Raw genomic sequence first — 18,875 nt, 5'->3', positions numbered from 1 at the left:
CAGAGTGAGTGGAGGCTGGGGCGCTAAATGTCTTCAAGGCAGAAATTGATAAATTCTTGATGTCACAAGGAATTAAGGGCTACGGGGAGAATGCGGGTAAGTGGAGTTGAAATGCCCATCAACCATGATTGAATGGCAGAGTGGACTTGATGGGCCGAATGGCCTTACTTCCGCTCCTATGTCTTATGGTCTTAAATTTTCCCACAATTTCCATTGTCCAATGACAACAACAAGAAATTTTCCGACATAACTTTGTAACTAAATTCCCCCATATCTGGGACTATTGAGGGTAAATCTCCTTCATACTCATGTCCTCTCTAAATTGTAAGCTTTGTCATCCATTTCCTGAATATATCCTGACACCTTCAAAGATAATAGACTTGAACCCACAGCACCCCTGCCCCTGTAAACTCTTTAGAACTCTGCTATTAAGTCTATAATGTCTCTCCCTCCTCCCTCTGCCAAAATATATCACCTCACACTTCTCTGTACTAAATTTCATTTGCAACTTGTCCACCTATTCTGTTAGCCTATCTATATTCCATTGCAGGTAATTTGTATCATTTTCATTTTTGACACTCCTTCATATTTCATAACATTAGCCAATTTTAAAATTTCCTCCATTCCAAGATCCAAGGCATTTCTTCACAACAACAGAGAGTGGGGGTATTAACACGAGCTGATGGGAAATGCCACTATCTGGTCTTCCTGCCTGAAAAATACCCAGTCATCACAACTTGCTGCTTAAATCCCTAAGCCAATTTTTTGAGGTTACCATGAAGGGCTCTCCTTCTCGACCTCTTCCCTTGCCTGAGGTCTGGTGGCCCTCAGGTTAAGTCACCACAAAGTCACTTCTCTCTAATGAGAGAGCAGCCTCTATGGTCCAGTAAGACTATGGTGAGACAACAATTTTTTTATCCAACTGGATATTGACCCTTTGATTTCATGAGCCTCAATTTTGTTAACCAGCCTCCTACATGCTATCTTGTTAAATGCTTTTAAAATGCAAAAATGCTTTTCCAAATAAAAGTTATCACCTCTAGAGAATGAAACCCTCTGTGCAAACAAAATTTTGTTTCTCCAGTCAATGATCCTATTTATTGAAAGTGAAAAGCTTCAATATTCTGCAAAGGATGAGGCAGTGGGGACATGGTAATGTCAGTGGTGTAGATCGATTCTCTGTGAAGAAAAGTTCAAATCCCACCATTGTAACTGGTGGAATTTAAATTCAATTATTAAGTCTGGAATACCATGCAACTGAACCAGAACCCTTCCCTCCAATTATATTGTTTACAGGCCTAATTTTGTGATTCACCACAATTCTTATCCAAACATGAATCAGGTTGAGCCTGTCCCATAGGAACAGCTCCCTCCTTCCCAGTACTGGTGTCAATGTCTTATGAATTTGATCATATTTCTCTGATGCCAATTTTTGAGCCATGCATGTATGTTTTTACATCTTACTGACCTTGTGCCAATTAACTCATGGCTCAGGTGACTCTTACCTTATATAGCCTTAGCAAGACCTCCCTACTTTTATCTTCCATTCCCTTTGAAATAAAAGCCAATGTTTCATTTGCATTTCCTATTACTGTTGAAATTGGATCCTAGCTTTGTGTGATACATGCATCAGCACTCTGAAATCCTTCTCTATTATAACTCTCTGCAGCCTTTCCCCATTTAAATAATATTCAGTTTTTCTTGTCTTCCTGCAAAAGTGCATAACGTCATACCTCCATAATTTATATTCCATCCATCAAGTTTCTGTCCACTCACTTGACCAGTCTATACCTGTCTATATATCCTTGTATCATCCTCACTATTTATAGTACACAAATTAATGTGTTACCTGCAAATTTGACAATAGTTCATTTACTTCTTTCATCCAAGTCATCAATACATATTATTAATAATTGTGGCATGATCATGTAGCACTCCACTCATTTCTGAGTTTTCATCCTGAGCATGCCTCTTTTATCTCAATACTCTGACTTCTATTAGTTAATTAATCCTCTATCCATGATAATATTCTGCTCTCAAGGCTCTTATATGATGAAATATGTGCAGTATCTTATCAAATGCCTTTATGGAAATCCAAATATATTATATCTACTGTTTCCCCTTTAAGTTTCCTCCTAGTTAATTTATTTGCCATTGTTTTTCCTAGTACATCGTCTCTCATGATTGTTTTGTGCTTATTTCCTGCCCGTTTGACATTTGTTTGCTTGAGTATTTAGTATTTTTGGAATGCTATTAGTGTCTTCCATTGTTAAAACTGACAGAAATATTTATTCTGCCATTTCTGAGTCCCATTGTTATTTCTCAGCTTTGTTCTCTGATGGACCTCTTCTTTTTCATATATAAAAATAATCTTTAATTGTCCTTTTTTTTTACTTGCTAGTTTGCCTTCATAGTTTATTTCCCCCCTTTTTTTTCTTTTTGGTTATCATTTTTGGCTTTTAAAACTTGCAGAATACTCCAGTCTTTGCAACATTGCAACTTTTTACTTCCACTTTTCTACTATCCTTAACATCCCTGTTTAGTAGAGTTAATTTAAACTTTTACTTGAATCCTACTTCCTGACTGGAAAATATCTTTACTACAAATCTGAATGATTTCCTGAAATGTCTGCCATTGTTCCTCGGCCTTCTTTTCTGCTGAATTCTTGCCAGTCCACTTTAACCAACTCTCCCCTCATGTCTATGTAATTATCCTTATTTAAATTTAGCACAGTTGATTCTGACCCAGGTTTATCACCTGAAACTGGATGCTAAAATCTACCATGTTGTCGTTACTGTTCCTGAGGGGACCTTCTATTCTGAGATCCATGATTCCCTGTTGGATCCACTACACAATGTTCTGGGACACTGTTCCAAAAACAGCGTATTTATTATTCCCAGTGGCTACCATTGCCAATTAGATTTTCCCAATATACACAAAGATTAAAGTCACCCTGGATCTATGCACTGCCTTTTTTTAACATCCTCTTATATTCTGATATATTCACTGTCCTATATTAATGATAGGAACATTTAAGAGACATTTGGTAGACAAATGAACAGGCAGGAGATGGAGAGGTATGGACCATGTACAGGCAGGTGGGATTACTTTAGAATGGCATCTTGGTCAGCACAGACATGGTGGGCTGAAGGGCCTGTTTCAGTGCTGTTCTATGTCCTAGCAATCACTATCAGAGGGCCTATAAACTATTCCCACCAATATCTTCCTCCTCTTGTTATCTTCTATCACCACCCGTATTGATGTTACATTATCCAATGCAAGGTCATTTCTTGCAATCATACTTATTTCAGCTTTACTAACAAAGCATCCTCTTTATAACCATAAATTTAAAAATGCTATAAAGTCATACTCATCAACCCCTACTGTGCTGTTAATTCATTTATTTTTATGAATACAGTATTCATTTAAATAAAGAGCCATTAATTTGCTATTATACCATTTTTTCTCCTTTGATCTTATTTGCTCTGCCCTTTCCTATTCCACTTTGAGTACCATTATAAAAATTATTGCTTGCTAGTGCTGTCATTTCCTTTGGCTTTGTAAGCCAACATACGTTCCCTCCCGAAACCTTCCGCCTCCAATTAATCAAAAGCTCTCCAAACTCAAAACTTCTACCAATTGGAAGGACACGGGCAATAGATAATGGGAATACTATTATCTGCAAGTTCAGCTTCAAGCCACACACCATCCCATTTTGGAACAATGTCACAATTCCTTCACTGTTACTATGTCAAAACCCTGGAACTCCCTTTCCAACAGCACAGTGGATCTATCTATACTTCATGACTAGATCAAGAAGGCCGTTCAGTACCAAATAAAGCAATTAGAGGTGGTCAATAAATGTTGCCCAAATCCCACGAAAGATAAATAAAAAAAAACTTACCAAGTTTGTAGGTAAGTTTTGCTTGATCTTTGGCTGTCTCGTCAGGTGGAATTAATTCTGCAGTGTGTTCAGTCACCTCATTACCCTTCCTGCAAACAACAGAAAAGCTTTGTATATCTAAAGACAAATCTGTCCTTCCACTTTGACATGAATTCATCTGAGGTAAAGAGGTGGTAGTGATAGGACTGACTCACTTGTTCACAGCTGATTTCCAGTGGGATGGATCTCCAATCTACCCCTTCACATCAACCACAACATACACCAGAAAGGCTTGATGTTATCACTGACAGGATACCAATTTAATATGGTTGGAGACTAAGGATTAAAAGGGGTCTATCCATATTATGGGGAGGAAATTTGCTGCCAGATTTGAGAGACAAGAAGGAAAATAATTCTTTTCTGGGACTTTTTAAGTATCCACTTAGTGATCTAAACAGAGGATATTTGGTATTTGATTGAAGGCAATAACAATTGAAGAGAGAAATCAGATGGATGAGTTAAATAGAGCAACCAAAATGTGAACAGTGATCACGGTTTAATTAAAATGTGAAAAACAAGTGAAAATGCACTAGAGCACGATATTAAATTCGACAAGTTTGTGGAAAATCGAGAGATTTGCGCACAGGACCACTGAGCAATAACAGATTTATAATTTTTTCCAGAAGATACAGATTAAATATACTCCATTAAAAGAAAAGGAGACTGCTTGTAACTTTCAAATGACGTAGATGAATAGAGATCAGAAAACAATATAAATTGAAGGTTAGGGACAATAATGGCTGTAAATATAAATCTGAAAATAATAAAGATAATATAAGAAAGTAAGATGTTAAGTGGGTTTAGAAATATCAAAAATGATATAATGATATTTTACAAATACCATATATTAGCAAGAAATAATTAAAAGTGAGGGAGCACGTGGAGATGTGAGGATCATCGCTTTGTAGATAATTAAAAAGTGGAACACAATAGTCAATATGCTTTTGCTGAACAAAAAGATGTTGCACAGGAAGTGAAATCTGAAATATCTGGGAACAGAGTAATATTCTAACCAAAGACATTTTTAGGGAAGGGGCAATGAACCATTAAAGTCTGCTGGGATACATCTAGTTGATCCAGCAAAACTTGGGTAAAGCCTTAGAAGGTGAAATTTCAGAACTGTATTGAAGGTAGGTGTGTGCCACTAGACTGGAAAGTGACCAATGCTAAATCCATGTTATAAAAAGAGAGTCAGAGTTGATTTAGATAATTACAAGCCAGCTAGTTTAGCATCTGTGGTATAGAAACTCTTTGGAATGTTTAAGTATGTGTGAAATTACCATGCATCCATATAAAGAGTCAATTGTAAGAAGTTGCTAGCAGGAAATCCAATAGGGATGATCAGCCAGGAAAAGAACATCTGAAATAGCAAAGGAAGTATTCCGTTCAGCCCCTCAAGTCTACCCAGTCTTTTAATAATATTCAATAATAATACTTGCATTCCTGAGGGTTCAGTTTGAGATCAACTTCTGTTCACTGTATGTATGAGCAACTTAAATAAAGCCTTGTTTTGAGAAAAAGACACGAAGACGGATAGCTAAGGGATATTGCTCGACAGAGGTTAATGGGTTAAAATGTGGGAAATAAAATTCAATGATCCTAGGTTTGAGTTGATGCAAATAGGGAATTAAGTAATACATAAATGCTGCAGAGGAGGATCGGGACTGGAAAATATAGGTTCACAGAACATCAAAGGGAACAATATAGATTGTTAAACATGTCAGTTAGCTGAATAGATTTTATGCATTGCAGTATGATGCCAACAGGGTAGGTTGAATTTCTGTACTAGTTGAGGTCATTGTGATGATTTTGAGTTTGGAACCTTGCTCCCATCTGAGGCATGATGACCTTCAGGTTAAATTAAGCACCAGCTGCCTCTCTCTCATGAAAGAGCAGCCCTCTGGGCTGATAAGACCATGCTGACTTTCTAACAAATAAACTTCTAGCTTTTATCTCAGGATGCCTTAATTATTAAAGCTAAAGTCTAAATTGAAAAAAACTTATTCCCACAAACCACAACATGGTATTGGGTTTGATGATAGGAAGGATATCAGTACTCTTTGATAGGGTTAATTATGATGTTCCCAGATATATGGCAATACAGAAATAAAGAAAGGTTTGATACATTGGGGCTATCCTAAGAGCAATACAGTTCACAGGGAAATATGCAAGACACCATTAAATTTAGGAAAGTTTGGAACAGGGTAAATGGAGGCAGACCACTTCAAGTGTTGATGGTCAACAGCAATGAGGAAGATTCCAAGATAAGCCATGAAATGTCCAATGAAAAACATTGAATCTTTGACCCACTTTATTGTGTGGCAGTGGAATTAATTCCAGGTGTAAGGTTAAGTGAATACTCAAGATTATATTTGACAGATCAAAAAAATGTTGAAGAGAGATGAGAAGTGAGTGGGTAAAAATGATAAGAACCATTTTCTCACAAGAAGGGTGAATGAACATCAAGGTGACTGGGTTAAACTGATGGCCTGATTCCATTTATAACTTCTGTGAATTTCCATGTGTAAATCCAGCTTATTTGCCTGGGTTCATTTCATATGAGGCAAATCACACCATCTGAGGAAATGTGAGAAGTGCTGCAGTGAAGACATCACAACAAGACCACAAGTGGTAGAAAAGTGAGGAGTCTCCTGAATACCAGAACATATAATTCTACTTTAGGTCTCAATACAGACTGAGGTCTTCAGCTGCTGGGTCTGGGTCTAGCACAGAAGCAGAGCTGGCCACTACAAACCTCTTTTTCTCCTTTCAAGGAGCCCAGGTCCCTTACATTACTTTCTATTGTATGGTGCGATCTTTCACATGGCCGTCCAAAGATGCAAGGTGAGCATGAGGGAACTCTGCTGGGAAACCCATCCCACTCCACAATTTGGATTGTGACAGGCAAGGAAGAAGTCTCCAAAGGCAGCTCCAATGGCATTTAAACCTATCAGGAAGAGTCAAGCTTTGATTCTATAACAAGATTTCTGATAAACTAGGGAGACATGGATTACAGCATCCAAAAAGGAGAGTGGAGCTGAGACTACAACCAAATCAGACATGATTGTATTGAACAGTGAAGCAGGATCAAACGGGCAAATCGTCTACTCTTGCTCTTATGTCCTACGTTCATGTCTAAGGTGTGGAATCCATGGGCTGAACTCTCAAAAACAAATGAACTGGAGTCATTTCAGAGGCTAGAATAGAAAACAAATATGAAACATTGCAGGGAGGAGAATGGTTTATGACTCAATAACACTATCCCAGCCTCCCTGGTCACAAACAAGCTCAATGTGAGATTGTTGCCTCTTGGTGGAAGGGGCAAAATCTACTTGTAAAAACTAAATGGATACTAGACATGTATATGTCAGGGCTTTTTTAGGCAAAGATCAAACACCCTAGCAAAGTATAGGGTATTCCTAAAAGCAGATATCCCTCGACCTTCGAACTTTTTCACCAGTGTAGTGAAAGTGTAGGCTGTCAACACTCACCCAACATCCTCTGCCAAACACCTTATGGTATAGGTAGTGTAACATTCTAGTCAACTGGCTTGCAGCAAACTCATTTATTCTAAAATTATTTTCCTTTGGCCCATGCCTAATTCTATGTGCATTTTAACATCAGGTTTGCAACATCACACTGCATTTGAAGCATTCACTGGTTGGTAACTGTCTTGATTTCCAAATGTAACATCCGAATCATGTAAGTCTTTTAATGAGACTGCAACCTTCATTTAAACTCACGTTCTTTTTAACCACAGGTAGCTGGGTTTCCAAGGCCACAAGTAACTCTGCAAATTAAAAGATGCAAGGCTTGCTCAGTTCATATGGCAGGTGCCTTGGCAATATTGCTCGCAGGCCAGCAGGAGTGTCCCATGATCTATCTGTTTTCCATATCATTTCCAGAGACCCTGAAGCATCATCTGCTCCCCTGGGCCTGCATCCATCAGAGGGCCCTTGCTGATACTCCAGGGCTGCTATTGGATCCAACATAACCCTACCTTCTCCACAATCAAGACCCCTATGACATCTTTCATATGAAAGATATTCTGCCTGTCAGTCAGGCTGATGTATGGGTGGGAACTGCACAGAGTATCTAGACGCGTATTACCTTTGACCAACAGTTGAGATAGATAGCTGAAAGAAATAGAAACAAATGGGATTAAGATGGCTGTATGTGTGGTGGATAAACACCGTCACATATTGGATTGGCCAGCCAACTTCCTTCCCTGTTATAATTTTATGTAATTAAAGACAGTTTACTTCCTGAGTAAGAGCTTACTTATGTAACTGCTTACCATCATTGGAGGCAGGAAAATGTTTAACTAACTGGTTGGCCATTTGGTCCTTTGGACCAATGTTGTGATGCTCATTTCTACATTCAATGAAAGCAGTCAGCACCGTTGGTCAAACGGATATCAGGGATTACTTCGTGGGACTATCAGTTACTGGGATCAGTATCCAGTGATGCTTCACATGACTCAAAGCAATTTTCTCAGAGTCATAGAGGTCTACAGCATGGAAACTATGGCATGGTGGCTACAGTGGAGTACAGGCCAGTTAATAAATGCCAACTTATCTGCACCTGAGATAGGAAGATCAGGCTGGTGCAGCAGAAACAGCAGCTGCTGCAGTGCTGAACAGACCTAGTTTGTTGTCACAGATATTGTTACATCTTCTTAATCTTTCTCCTTAACACCTGAAAGACTTTTAATTCTGTAATTAAGTCCTCAAATAGGAAAAGCAAATGATGTACTTCGTTCCCATCTTTCGGCAATTCAAACCTTTCAAACTTGTTCTGTTTTATGCTCCCCTAAGCCATTGCTACACTTGGCAGTGTTCCAAATTTTCATTGCTCCAATCAATGAAGGAATTCATGGTGATCAGTTGGTGTATTTGGAAAGCTACAGTAACGCCCTATTCTGCTGTACCAAAATAACTTTTGCTGTCCCTTTATTCGGAGTATTATGGTAGCTAAATTTTAATAAGGAGGCCATGACAATCATTTTAATGTCTCGCGTGTGCACAAATAGAACACACACAAACCTGCACACACATACACAGCATTTATAATAGAACTTACGTAATTAGAGTGATAAGCTCATATACAGTTTCTATCCCATTGTAGGACGAGGATATTGTTTCAGAAATACATCTGACATCTCCAGTGACATTATAAAATCGTTCGATTTCATACCATGTTCCCATATACTGCAAAATAAGAACAACTGTGTTAGCTTATTAATTATGTGCATAATAAATGGGGGACCAAATGCTGTAGATGGGAATTAAATAAATACTTGCAACACAACAAGTCAAAAATATCCTCACAAGATCACCATGAAGTTAAACACTTTTGTGGTAGTGTATGGCATGGTTCTGTAAACATGATTCTTCATGCACCAGTGACCAAATCTAGATTCCTCAGATTTACCAGTCCTTTCAGAAAATAAACATGCACTTAGTGTTCCTTGTATTTCTTCGTGGGAGATAATTGCAAAGCTTCGTGAGCAGAAAAATGCAAGTAGACCTTGATTTCATTTATTTCTTGTCACGCTTATGTTATTACAAAATACAGTGGAAAGTCTTGTAGAGTGCAACCATTCTCTGCCACTGTCTTAAAACAGAAAAATACACAAAAACATAAAGGCAGAAAAATGAATAAAAAAAGGAAAAGTGTTTAACTTTACAGTGCTTCTTGTTAAGTGCTCCGTCACGGAGTAGGGGTCGGGTGACCAGGTCAGAGTCCATTGGCAGCGCCGCTTGAACGAAAGTCGCGACCCATCGGCATCACCTCGCTTTCACCGACGCTATCACCACTATGAATCATCGCTGGACCTCGCCATATCGACGCCACCAATGCCACCAGGGGGAGACAGAGGCACCTTTACATGAACTACTTAAAATAGGAACAGGAGAGAACACGGTAGATCGAGATTACGGGAACATCTACTAACATCGCAGGTGTTTTTATAAAGAAACTGTTGTTGGATTTAATAGGCGGCTGTCACGTTTTAAAATCATGCAACATTTTTATGTATAGAGTTGCGAAAAAAATCAAAGATAAATGAAACAGTTGCCAGGTCGGGAATGGTAATAGATATTATTTGGTTGACATGATAAAAGGCTGAGAGAACAGGACCCCAGTAAGAACAGCAGAGAGGAGGACCCAGAGACAGACAGCAGCACATAAAAGAATGTGAAAGAAAGAGACATTTCTAAACAAGAGATGTCCTAGAGCTGGGATGACTGGTGTCCAATCATCTTCCTGTGCGCCAGGTATGGCTCCAACCAGTGGAGAGTTTTCCTCCTGATTCCCGTTACTGGAATAATCTATACAATTCTGGTCTCCCTGCTATAGGAAGGATGTTGTAAAACATCAAAGGGTTCAGAAAGGTTTACACGGATGTTGCCAGGATGCTGGAGGATTTGAGCTATAGCGAAAGGCTGAATAGACTGGGGCTGTTTTCTCTGGATTACATTAGATTACATTACAGTGTGGAAACAGGCCCTTCGGCCCAACAAGTCCACACCGACCCGCCGAAGCGCCACCCACCCATTCCCCTACATTTACCCCTTACCTAACACTACGGGCAATTTAGCATGGCCAATTCACCTGACCTGCACATCTTTGGACTATGGGAGGAAACCGGAGCACCCGGAGGAAACCCACGCAGACACAGGGAGAATGTGCAAACTCCGCCTGAGGCAGGAATTGAACCCGAGTCTCTGGCGCTGTGAGGCAGCAGTGCTAACCACTGTGCCACCGTGCCGCCCCATGGATCATCAGAGACCGAGGGGTGACCTTATCGAGGTTTATAAAATCATGAGGGGCATGGATAGGGTAAATAGACAAGGTCTTTTTCCAAGAATGGGGGAGTCCAAAACAGGAGGGCATAGGTTTAAAATGAGAGGGGAAAGATTTAAAAGGGACCTCAGGGGCAGATCTTTCACACAAGGGGTGGTACATGTATGGAATTTGCTACCAGAGGAAGTGGTGGAGACTGGTACAATTACATTTAAAAGGTATCTGGATGGGTATATGAATAGGAAGGTTTAGAGGGATATGTGCCAAATACTGGTAGGTTAAGTTAGGATATCTGGTTGGCATGGACGAGTTGGTTTGAAGGGTTTGTTTCAAAACTGTGCCTCCACAATTCCAGTTTTGCTCAGGCTCCTTGCTCGGGGTCCTCAGTCCAATGTGGCCTTGGTGTCAAGGGCTGTCACTTTCATGTCATTAGAATAGTTAAGTATTTGTTTTTGACTGGCAGAGACTCAATGGGCTGAAGGGCCCTTTACGGTGCTATAGATCTCTATGTCTCTTCTGAATGAATATGAAGGCATTCTTGGAAGTGGTGCAAATTGGTAGCTGCCTTTGCATTAGCAGCAAGTTTTTGTAATCAGCAGAGAATGATAAAAAAGAGGTTTAGTTCATTCTTTTATTTTAAAAATAAGTATATTTCAAACATTATCTTATAAATTAGAAACAGGAGTTGGCCATTCAACCCATTGAACATGCTCCTCAATCAAGACAAAAGCTGTTGATCAAACACTTCAATAAATATTTTCCCCTACCATCCCCAAGATCATTTAAATATTTAGCAATCATTTAGTAAACATTGTCAAAGACTGAGCTTTCTCAGCTTTCTTGGATAGATAATTCCTATGATTCACAATCCTCGCGATAAAAATAATTCTCCTCAGTTTGGTCCTAAGTTTGGTCCCCCTTAATTTGAAACTTCTTTCCTCTGGTTCTAAACTGCTATGCACAATGCGCATACACAGATTTGGAGAGATTTCTTGCCCACATCTACCAGACTATCAACTATCCCTTTAGGTATTCTGTACGTTTTAATAAGGTCATCTCTTATTTTCTGATACTCTTCCAAAAACAGGCCCCGTATCCCCAAACTCTCTTCATTAGACAGTTCCACCATCCTCGGAACAAGTCCTGCATGGAAACGCAGGAAATAGGAGCAGGAATAGGCCATTCAGCCCTTCGAGCTTCCACCCACATCCCACAAGAGAATTTTACAAATCACATTTTCCAACACTTAGCCTATTGCCTTGTATGTCTTGACATTGCAAGGGCACATCTAAATATTTTGTAAATGTTATGGGGGCTTCTGTCCCTATCATACTTGCAGGCAGTGAGTTCCAGATTCCCAATACCTTTGGAGTGAAAAGATTTTCCTCACATCTCTTCTGAACCTCTTGCGTGTTACCTTCAATCTGTGCCTGACGGTCATTGATTCTTTAGTCAAATGTAAATTTCTTTCCTGCCTACCCGACCTGTGACCCTCATAATTTTATAAATCTCAATCATGTCCCCCCTCAGTCTTGTCTGCTCCAAGGAAAACAAGCCCAGTCTACCAGATTTCTCCTCATAACCTAAACACTCTAACATCCTGGTAAATCGTCTTTGCGTTCTCTCGAGTTCAATCACCTCCCTCCTATAATGTGGATTCCAGAAATGCACATGCGATTCTAACTGTGACTGAACCAACATTTAATACAGTTTCAGCAATAAACAATGTGTGCTGCTGGAACCCACAAGACAGCACTTAACATTAATACTAATTTCCAAATGTTTGGGAAGGTGTTTCTAAACTAAATCCTTAAATTCTAATCCAAATTGATTGATATTTACCAAAGCAAAACAACAAGAAATTTACCCTACTGTTATAGTCTGTAACTGACCCGATATTATATATTACGCTGAAATGAATTAATATATTAGTGACAACACTTTCTGAAACTAACTCACCACAGATATAGATTTAATGTGATTGTCAGAAAGTATTTGTTGAGACAAATAGATAACTTTTTGGATCGGTGTTAACCCTTCATCAGAAATTTCAGAAGGATCATCAATGACTGAAAGGTTAACTCTGTTCCTCTTCACAGATGCTGCCTAACCTGCTGAGTATTTCCAACATTTTCTGCTTTGATTATTGGTGGGTTCAGTGGTGATTTCCCACTCTCAATAAGGGACCACGCTCAAAGACATTTGTTTTGGAGGACTAATGTTAATGTATTATAAGCCCTGTTTGTGCTGAATGAGAAACCATATGAGTTGGGATGTAAGAACATAAACTGATTTTGCTTTGGATCCCTGTCGCCAAAGTTGAACAGATGGTGTGAAAATCCATGGAACCATCCAATCCCTTTGGCAAAATATGTTTCATTGATCCTTTAGCATCTGCAAATTTTACTTCCTACATGAAATGGAATTGCCAGGCAATTAAAGAATTAACAGGACAAACCTGATCAAGACTAAAATTCTTTTGCACTTCCACATGTTCACATCTACCCCATTGGACAGCTTGAACTCTTTTGGTTAAACAAATGGAAGTGATCAACAGTGACAGGAATGGCCCCCACATGGTAGCAGCTTGAGAAGAATCTGAAACACAAAAGAAATTTCTGAACCAAATATACTCACAAATTGACTGAATCACAAAAACACAGGCCGTTCACTTAATTTTATGGAGGCAACAGTTTGTCTGAAAATTCTCTGTAGGGGTTGCCGGTTCACTCAGTTGGCTGGATTGCAATATAGAGTGATACCAAAAGAATGGATTCAATTCTCACTCTGGCTGAGATTACCATGAAGGACTCTCCTTCTCATCTCAGTTCTCACTTGAGGTGTGATGACCCTCAGGTGAAACCACTGTCACCAGCCATCTCACTCTGGGAGAGCAATTGCTTTAGGAATTCCATAGAGGGGACACTAAGAATACTTTTTAAAAAAGCTTGCTTCACCATCAGAGACAATTTTAACTTAACAAGCCACACCAAGAGGTAATCCCTGATTATTCTTGACTTGAGGAGCCAATGTTGGACTGGGGTGGACAAAATTAAAAATCACACGATGCCAGTTTATAGTCCAACAGGTTTATTTGGAAGCACTAGCTTTTGGAGCACTGCTCCTTCATCAGGTGGTTGTGAGGCCAGACCATAAAATATAGAATTTATACCATAGGGATTACAGTGTCATGCAGCTGAAATAATATAGCAAACAAATTTAGGTTAAGTCTTTAATTTTTCAGAATGGGTTTGCTGGTTTCAGCTCTTCAATACATAAATCCCAGAACTTCTTTTAAGTTACATTCTGAAGATACCTTCAGGTTTTCTAACAATAGTTGACGTGTTCAGCCACAGGGTGTTGGGGTTGGTGAGTGCAATGTCCCAGAGATGTTCTCTGAAACAATCCACAAGTTGGCGTCCTGTCTTCCCAATGTAGAGGAGACCACATGGGGTGCAACAGATGCAGTAGGTGACATATGTGGAAGTTCAGGTAAATTTCTGATGGATGTGGAAGGATCCTTTGGGGCCTTGGACAGAGGTGAGAGGGGAGGTGCAGGCACAGGTTTTGCACTTCCTGTGGTGGCAGGGGAAAGTGGATTGGCAGGATGGGCGGGTGGGTTGGTAGGGGGCCTAACAAGGGAATCATGTCTCTCTGAAACATAGATAGGGTTGCATTAAAGATGAGCGGTTAAAGTCTGTGTGTCCCAATCTTGAGTCAGACTGGTTGTATTTCTGATGTGGGATAGAATCTTACATGGATATGTATTTTTTGAGGAAAATAGAACATAATTCTGCAAATATAAATTCACCCCATAGACCTATGTGTGTGTGCATGCAGGAGAGACAGTGAGAGTGCACATGTTAGTGTGTGCGTGAGAGTGTAATTCATGTGAGAGAGTGTGTGTGTGGGTATGAATGCATGTGAAGGAGATACATCAATGACCGTATCAGTGCTAACCTCGTGCTCCTTTGAGGAGGTTGAACAATTCATCAACTTCACAAACCCTTCCCATTCCGACCTCAGGTTCATCTCACAGACACATGTCTTCTCTTCCTGGACCTCTCCATCTCCATTTCTGCTGACCAACTGAACACAGACATCCATTACAAACACATGGACTCCCACAGCCACTTGGATGGCATCTCCTCCTGTAAAAACACTATCCCTTCTTCCCAGTTCCTCCATCTCCACCACATCTGCTCCCAGGAGGACCAATTGCACCGTAGAACATCCCAGATGGCCTCTTTCTTCAAAAACCACAATTTCCCCTCCTACATGGTCGACAATGCCCTAAAGTGCATCACCTACACTTCCTGCACCTCTGCCCTTGAACCCCACCCCTCCAGTCGCAACAAGGGCAAAATTCCCTGGTCCTCACCTTCCACCCCAGTAACCTCCAGACACACTGCATCATCCTCCACCATTTCCAGCACTTACAAACAGACCCCATGATCAGAGATATGTTTCCCTCCCAACCCCTACCTATGTCTTGGAGAGACCATTCCCTCCATGACTCCCTTGTTAGGCACCCCACCAACCCACCCTCCAATCCTGCCAATCCACCTTCCCCTGCCACCACAGTAAGTGCAAAACCTGCACCTGCACCTCCCCCTCACCTCTGTCCAAGGCCCCAAAGGATCCTTCCACATCCATCAGAAATTTACCTGTACTTCCACGTATGTCATCATCTACTGCATCAATTGCACCCAATATGGTCTCCTCTACATTGGAAAGACAGGACGCCAACTTGTGGATTGTTTCAGAGAGCGTCTCTGGGACATTGCACTAACCAACTCCACTGCCCTGTGGCTGAACATTTCAACTCCCCCTCCCACTCCACTAAGGACATGCAGGTCCTGAGCCTCCTCCATCACCAAACCCTTACCAACTCACACTTGGAGGAAGGACGCCTCATCTTCCACTTTGGGACCCTGCAACCACAGAGGATCAATGTGGTTTTCACCAGTTTCCCCATATTCCCTCTCCATACTTTATCCTACTCCCAACCTTCCAACTCTGCACCATACTCTTGAACTATCCTACATGTCCATCTTCCTTCACTCCTGTCCACTTTCACCCCCACCTTCATCTACCTATCACTTTCCCATCTGCCTTCATCCCCAGCCCGACCCCCCTCCCCTCCCATTTATCTCTCAAACCCCTTGGGCCACAAGCCTCATTCCTAATGAAGGCCTGATTACCCAAACGATGACTCTCCTGCTTCTCTGATGCTGCCTGACTGACTGTGCTTTTCCAGCACCACACTCTTCGACTCTGATCTCCAACACCTGCAGTCCACATACTTTCTCTGGTTTACAGTCAGTCTGTCCTGTATGACATTAGAGCAAGTTTCCATTAACAGAACCAATTAGGAATACTCCGTATGAAGTCAGTGTTGAGTGGGTGGATGAAGCCATTGGCTTGATGTTGTGTTGCACTAGTTTGTCCTGAAATTTTGTTCTCATGAAATGTCAGTTGTTCGCTTACAGACATCATCCTCCATTTGGGTCTACCCAAGGAGTCGCTCTGTATTGTGATCCAGCTTGCAAGCTCTGATGTTGGCTTTCACATTGTCTAAATACATCACTGAAGCACTAAAAACCAAAACGCTACAATGTACATATGGAGCTGCTCTCAAACAGCTGCATGCACTGTAAGGACACAGGCTACCTTAAAGCAAGTAAATTGTTAAAATTGTGATTCATTAAAGTTTCATCGATGGTAAATCATTGAATGGTTTTCAGTTATTTCTCCTTTACAGGGCTGTTTGTCCTCAGCAGGCGTTCCTCTAAGAGTTCTTGGAAAAATTCTTTGACATAACCGGCCCTCTCTCCCCTTCCAAGGTTACAATATATTTGCAGTATTCTCTCTCCCCACCCTTCCCCAGCTTATCTCTCCACGCTTCAGGCTCACTGCCTTTATTCCTGATGAAGGGCTTTTGCCCGAAACGTCGATTTCAAAGGTCCTTGGATGCTGCCTGAACTGCTGTGCTCAGAGCATCCCACTCTTAGAGCTGGCCGGTGTGATGCGTTGAAGGACTGAGGGAGTTCCCTCACATGTTGCTTTGCACATCTGATCCCAAAGAAGGTCTCTACCGAAAGGTAAACGTCCTTCCGGTGAAAAGCACTTCATTCACTTGGGCTGCTTGTGAAAACTGAAAGCAGAAACTTTATTGCTGGAACAGCACAGCAGGTCAGGCAGCATCTAGGGAACAGAAGATTCGACGTTTCGGGCACATGCCCTTCTTCAGAAAACTGAAAGCAGGTCCGGAGTGAACTCCACTCACCTCGGGAACAGCGTGGCCTCCTCCTTCTCTGTACAAATCAACTCAACTCGATACAGCGAGCTGATCCCAAGCACCAACCCCAGCTCTCTTCACTCGGGAAGCTGCTGTGGCCGCTTCAGAGGAGCAACAGTCTCCCTGCCCGGTCTAAACATGTGTGTGTATGTGTGTGTATGTGTCTGTGTCCAAAGCAGAGCTCCCCGTGTTCCAGTCCAGGCCAATGTTTCTCCCCTGAACCTCCCCAGACAGACTGACGCTCGCTCCCTTCAGGAACAGCATCCTGGCTGTATTCAAAATGGACACAGCCCATTGCACAAACGGAGCACCTTTCAGGCGGGACAGGAGCTGTGTTCCCGAAGCTCCTTATTGTTATCATTATCACAGAATCATTCAAATGTGGAAGGAGGCTATTCGGGCCATCGTGATTGCACCGACTCCACTATCCATCCAGTCTGGTGCTGTTATCCAACTCGGCTCCAATATCCAGTCCGGCCCTAATATCCAGCCCGGCCCTATTATCCAGCCCGGCCCTATTATCCAGCCCGGCCCTATTATCCAGCCCGGCCCTATTATCCAGCCCGGCCCTATTATCCAGCCCGGCCCTATTATCCAGCCCGGCCCTATTATCCAGCCCGGCCCTATTATCCAGCCCGGCCCTATTATCCAGCCCGGCCCTATTATCCAGCCCGGCCCTATTATCCAGCCCGGCCCTATTATCCAGCCCGGCCCTATTATCCAGCCCGGCCCTATTATCCAGCCCGGCCCTATTATCCAGCCCGGCCCTATTATCCAGCCCGGCCCTATTATCCAGCCCGGCCCTATTATCCAGCCCGGCCCTATTATCCAGCCCGGCCCTATTATCCAGCCCGGCCCTATTATCCAGCCCGGCCCTATTATCCAGTCCGGCCCTATTATCCAGTCCGGCCCTATTACCCAGTCCGACCCTATTATCCAGTCCGACCCTATTATCCAGTCCGGCCCTATTATCAAACCCGACCCTAATATCCAGTCCGGCCCTATTATCCAGTCCGACCCTATTCTCCAGTCCGGCCCTATTATCCAGTCCGGCCCTATTATCCAACCCCGCCCTATTATCCAGTCCGGCCCTATTATCCAGTCCGACCCTATTATCCAGTCCGACCCTATTATCCAGTCCGGCCCTATTATCCAACCCGGCCCTATTATCCAGTCCGGCCCTATTATCTAGTGCCAATGCTGCCCACACTCGCTGTGTGAAATATGGTTGTTTTCCCCCTCAGATCACTTGCTTCGTGTGTACATCATTGTTATATCGCCTTTCTCTCCTCCGAGCTTCTCCCAATAACTCTTCTCCCTTTCAGTCAGCCCCCTCCTCCCTCTCATTCCCAGCAGCTTACCCTGAGCAATGTGGAGAGTGAGCGGCGGTCAGTACCACAGCCGCTGGGTGCCAGCATCTGCCGAGCAAACTCACAGCCAGTCCTTATATTGCGGGTCCGCGCAAACCACCCAACTCCGAGATCACTGAGCGAACAGGGAGAGGGAGATTCAGAGCCGCCTCCCCCGAGGGCAGCTGCCACTCACTCACGTACACGCCCGCCCCACGGAATTAGAAACAGCTCATGGAAGCCGCTTCTCAAATCTCCCGTTCTGTCCTCAGCCCACTCACCCCTGGGCCATCGTCTTCAGGAATCATGCCAACAATATTAAACCCACCTGTTTGTGGGCTCTTCAGTGCTGCTGGTTTGATTTTAAATTGATTTGTTACTGTTACAGGGAATAGTATTGTACTGTGTGCTATCCAAGCAAATCATACCGTCCACAAGTGCATCAGGGTAATGGGATGCAGAATATGGTGTTCCA

At 42.1% G+C, this 18,875-nt stretch overlaps 1 protein-coding gene across 4 annotated transcripts in view; it reads right to left on the bottom strand.

The window, feature by feature from the left end:
* The window catches only part of LOC122556082 (apolipoprotein D-like), a 27,912-nt gene extending 9,284 nt beyond the window's left edge, over nucleotides 1-18,628 (bottom strand). The window contains exons 1-4 of one of the 4 annotated variants that reach the window (XM_043702514.1): nucleotides 18,413-18,628; nucleotides 13,209-13,348; nucleotides 9,026-9,153; nucleotides 3,905-3,993 (exon numbers count right to left, since the gene is read on the bottom strand). In XM_043702514.1, coding sequence (XP_043558449.1) covers nucleotides 3,905-3,993; nucleotides 9,026-9,153; nucleotides 13,209-13,328 — 337 coding nt within the window. In that variant the 5' untranslated portion in view covers nucleotides 13,329-13,348; nucleotides 18,413-18,628. Of the gene's footprint in view, nucleotides 1-3,904; nucleotides 3,994-9,025; nucleotides 9,154-9,627; nucleotides 10,140-13,208; nucleotides 13,349-14,710; nucleotides 14,781-17,039; nucleotides 17,152-18,412 lie in introns of those variants that run through there. The other 3 variants (XM_043702515.1, XM_043702513.1, XM_043702516.1) reach the window with 3 other exon arrangements.
* Between the last annotated feature and the right edge of the window lie 247 nt (nucleotides 18,629-18,875).

This window comes from Chiloscyllium plagiosum, chromosome 13 (assembly GCF_004010195.1).
Source record: "Chiloscyllium plagiosum isolate BGI_BamShark_2017 chromosome 13, ASM401019v2, whole genome shotgun sequence".
In the NCBI taxonomy this organism is placed as follows: Eukaryota; Metazoa; Chordata; class Chondrichthyes; order Orectolobiformes; family Hemiscylliidae; genus Chiloscyllium; species Chiloscyllium plagiosum.
The sequence above is the reverse complement of the archived record's forward strand: the minus strand, read 5'-3'. Positions and strand labels throughout refer to the sequence as shown.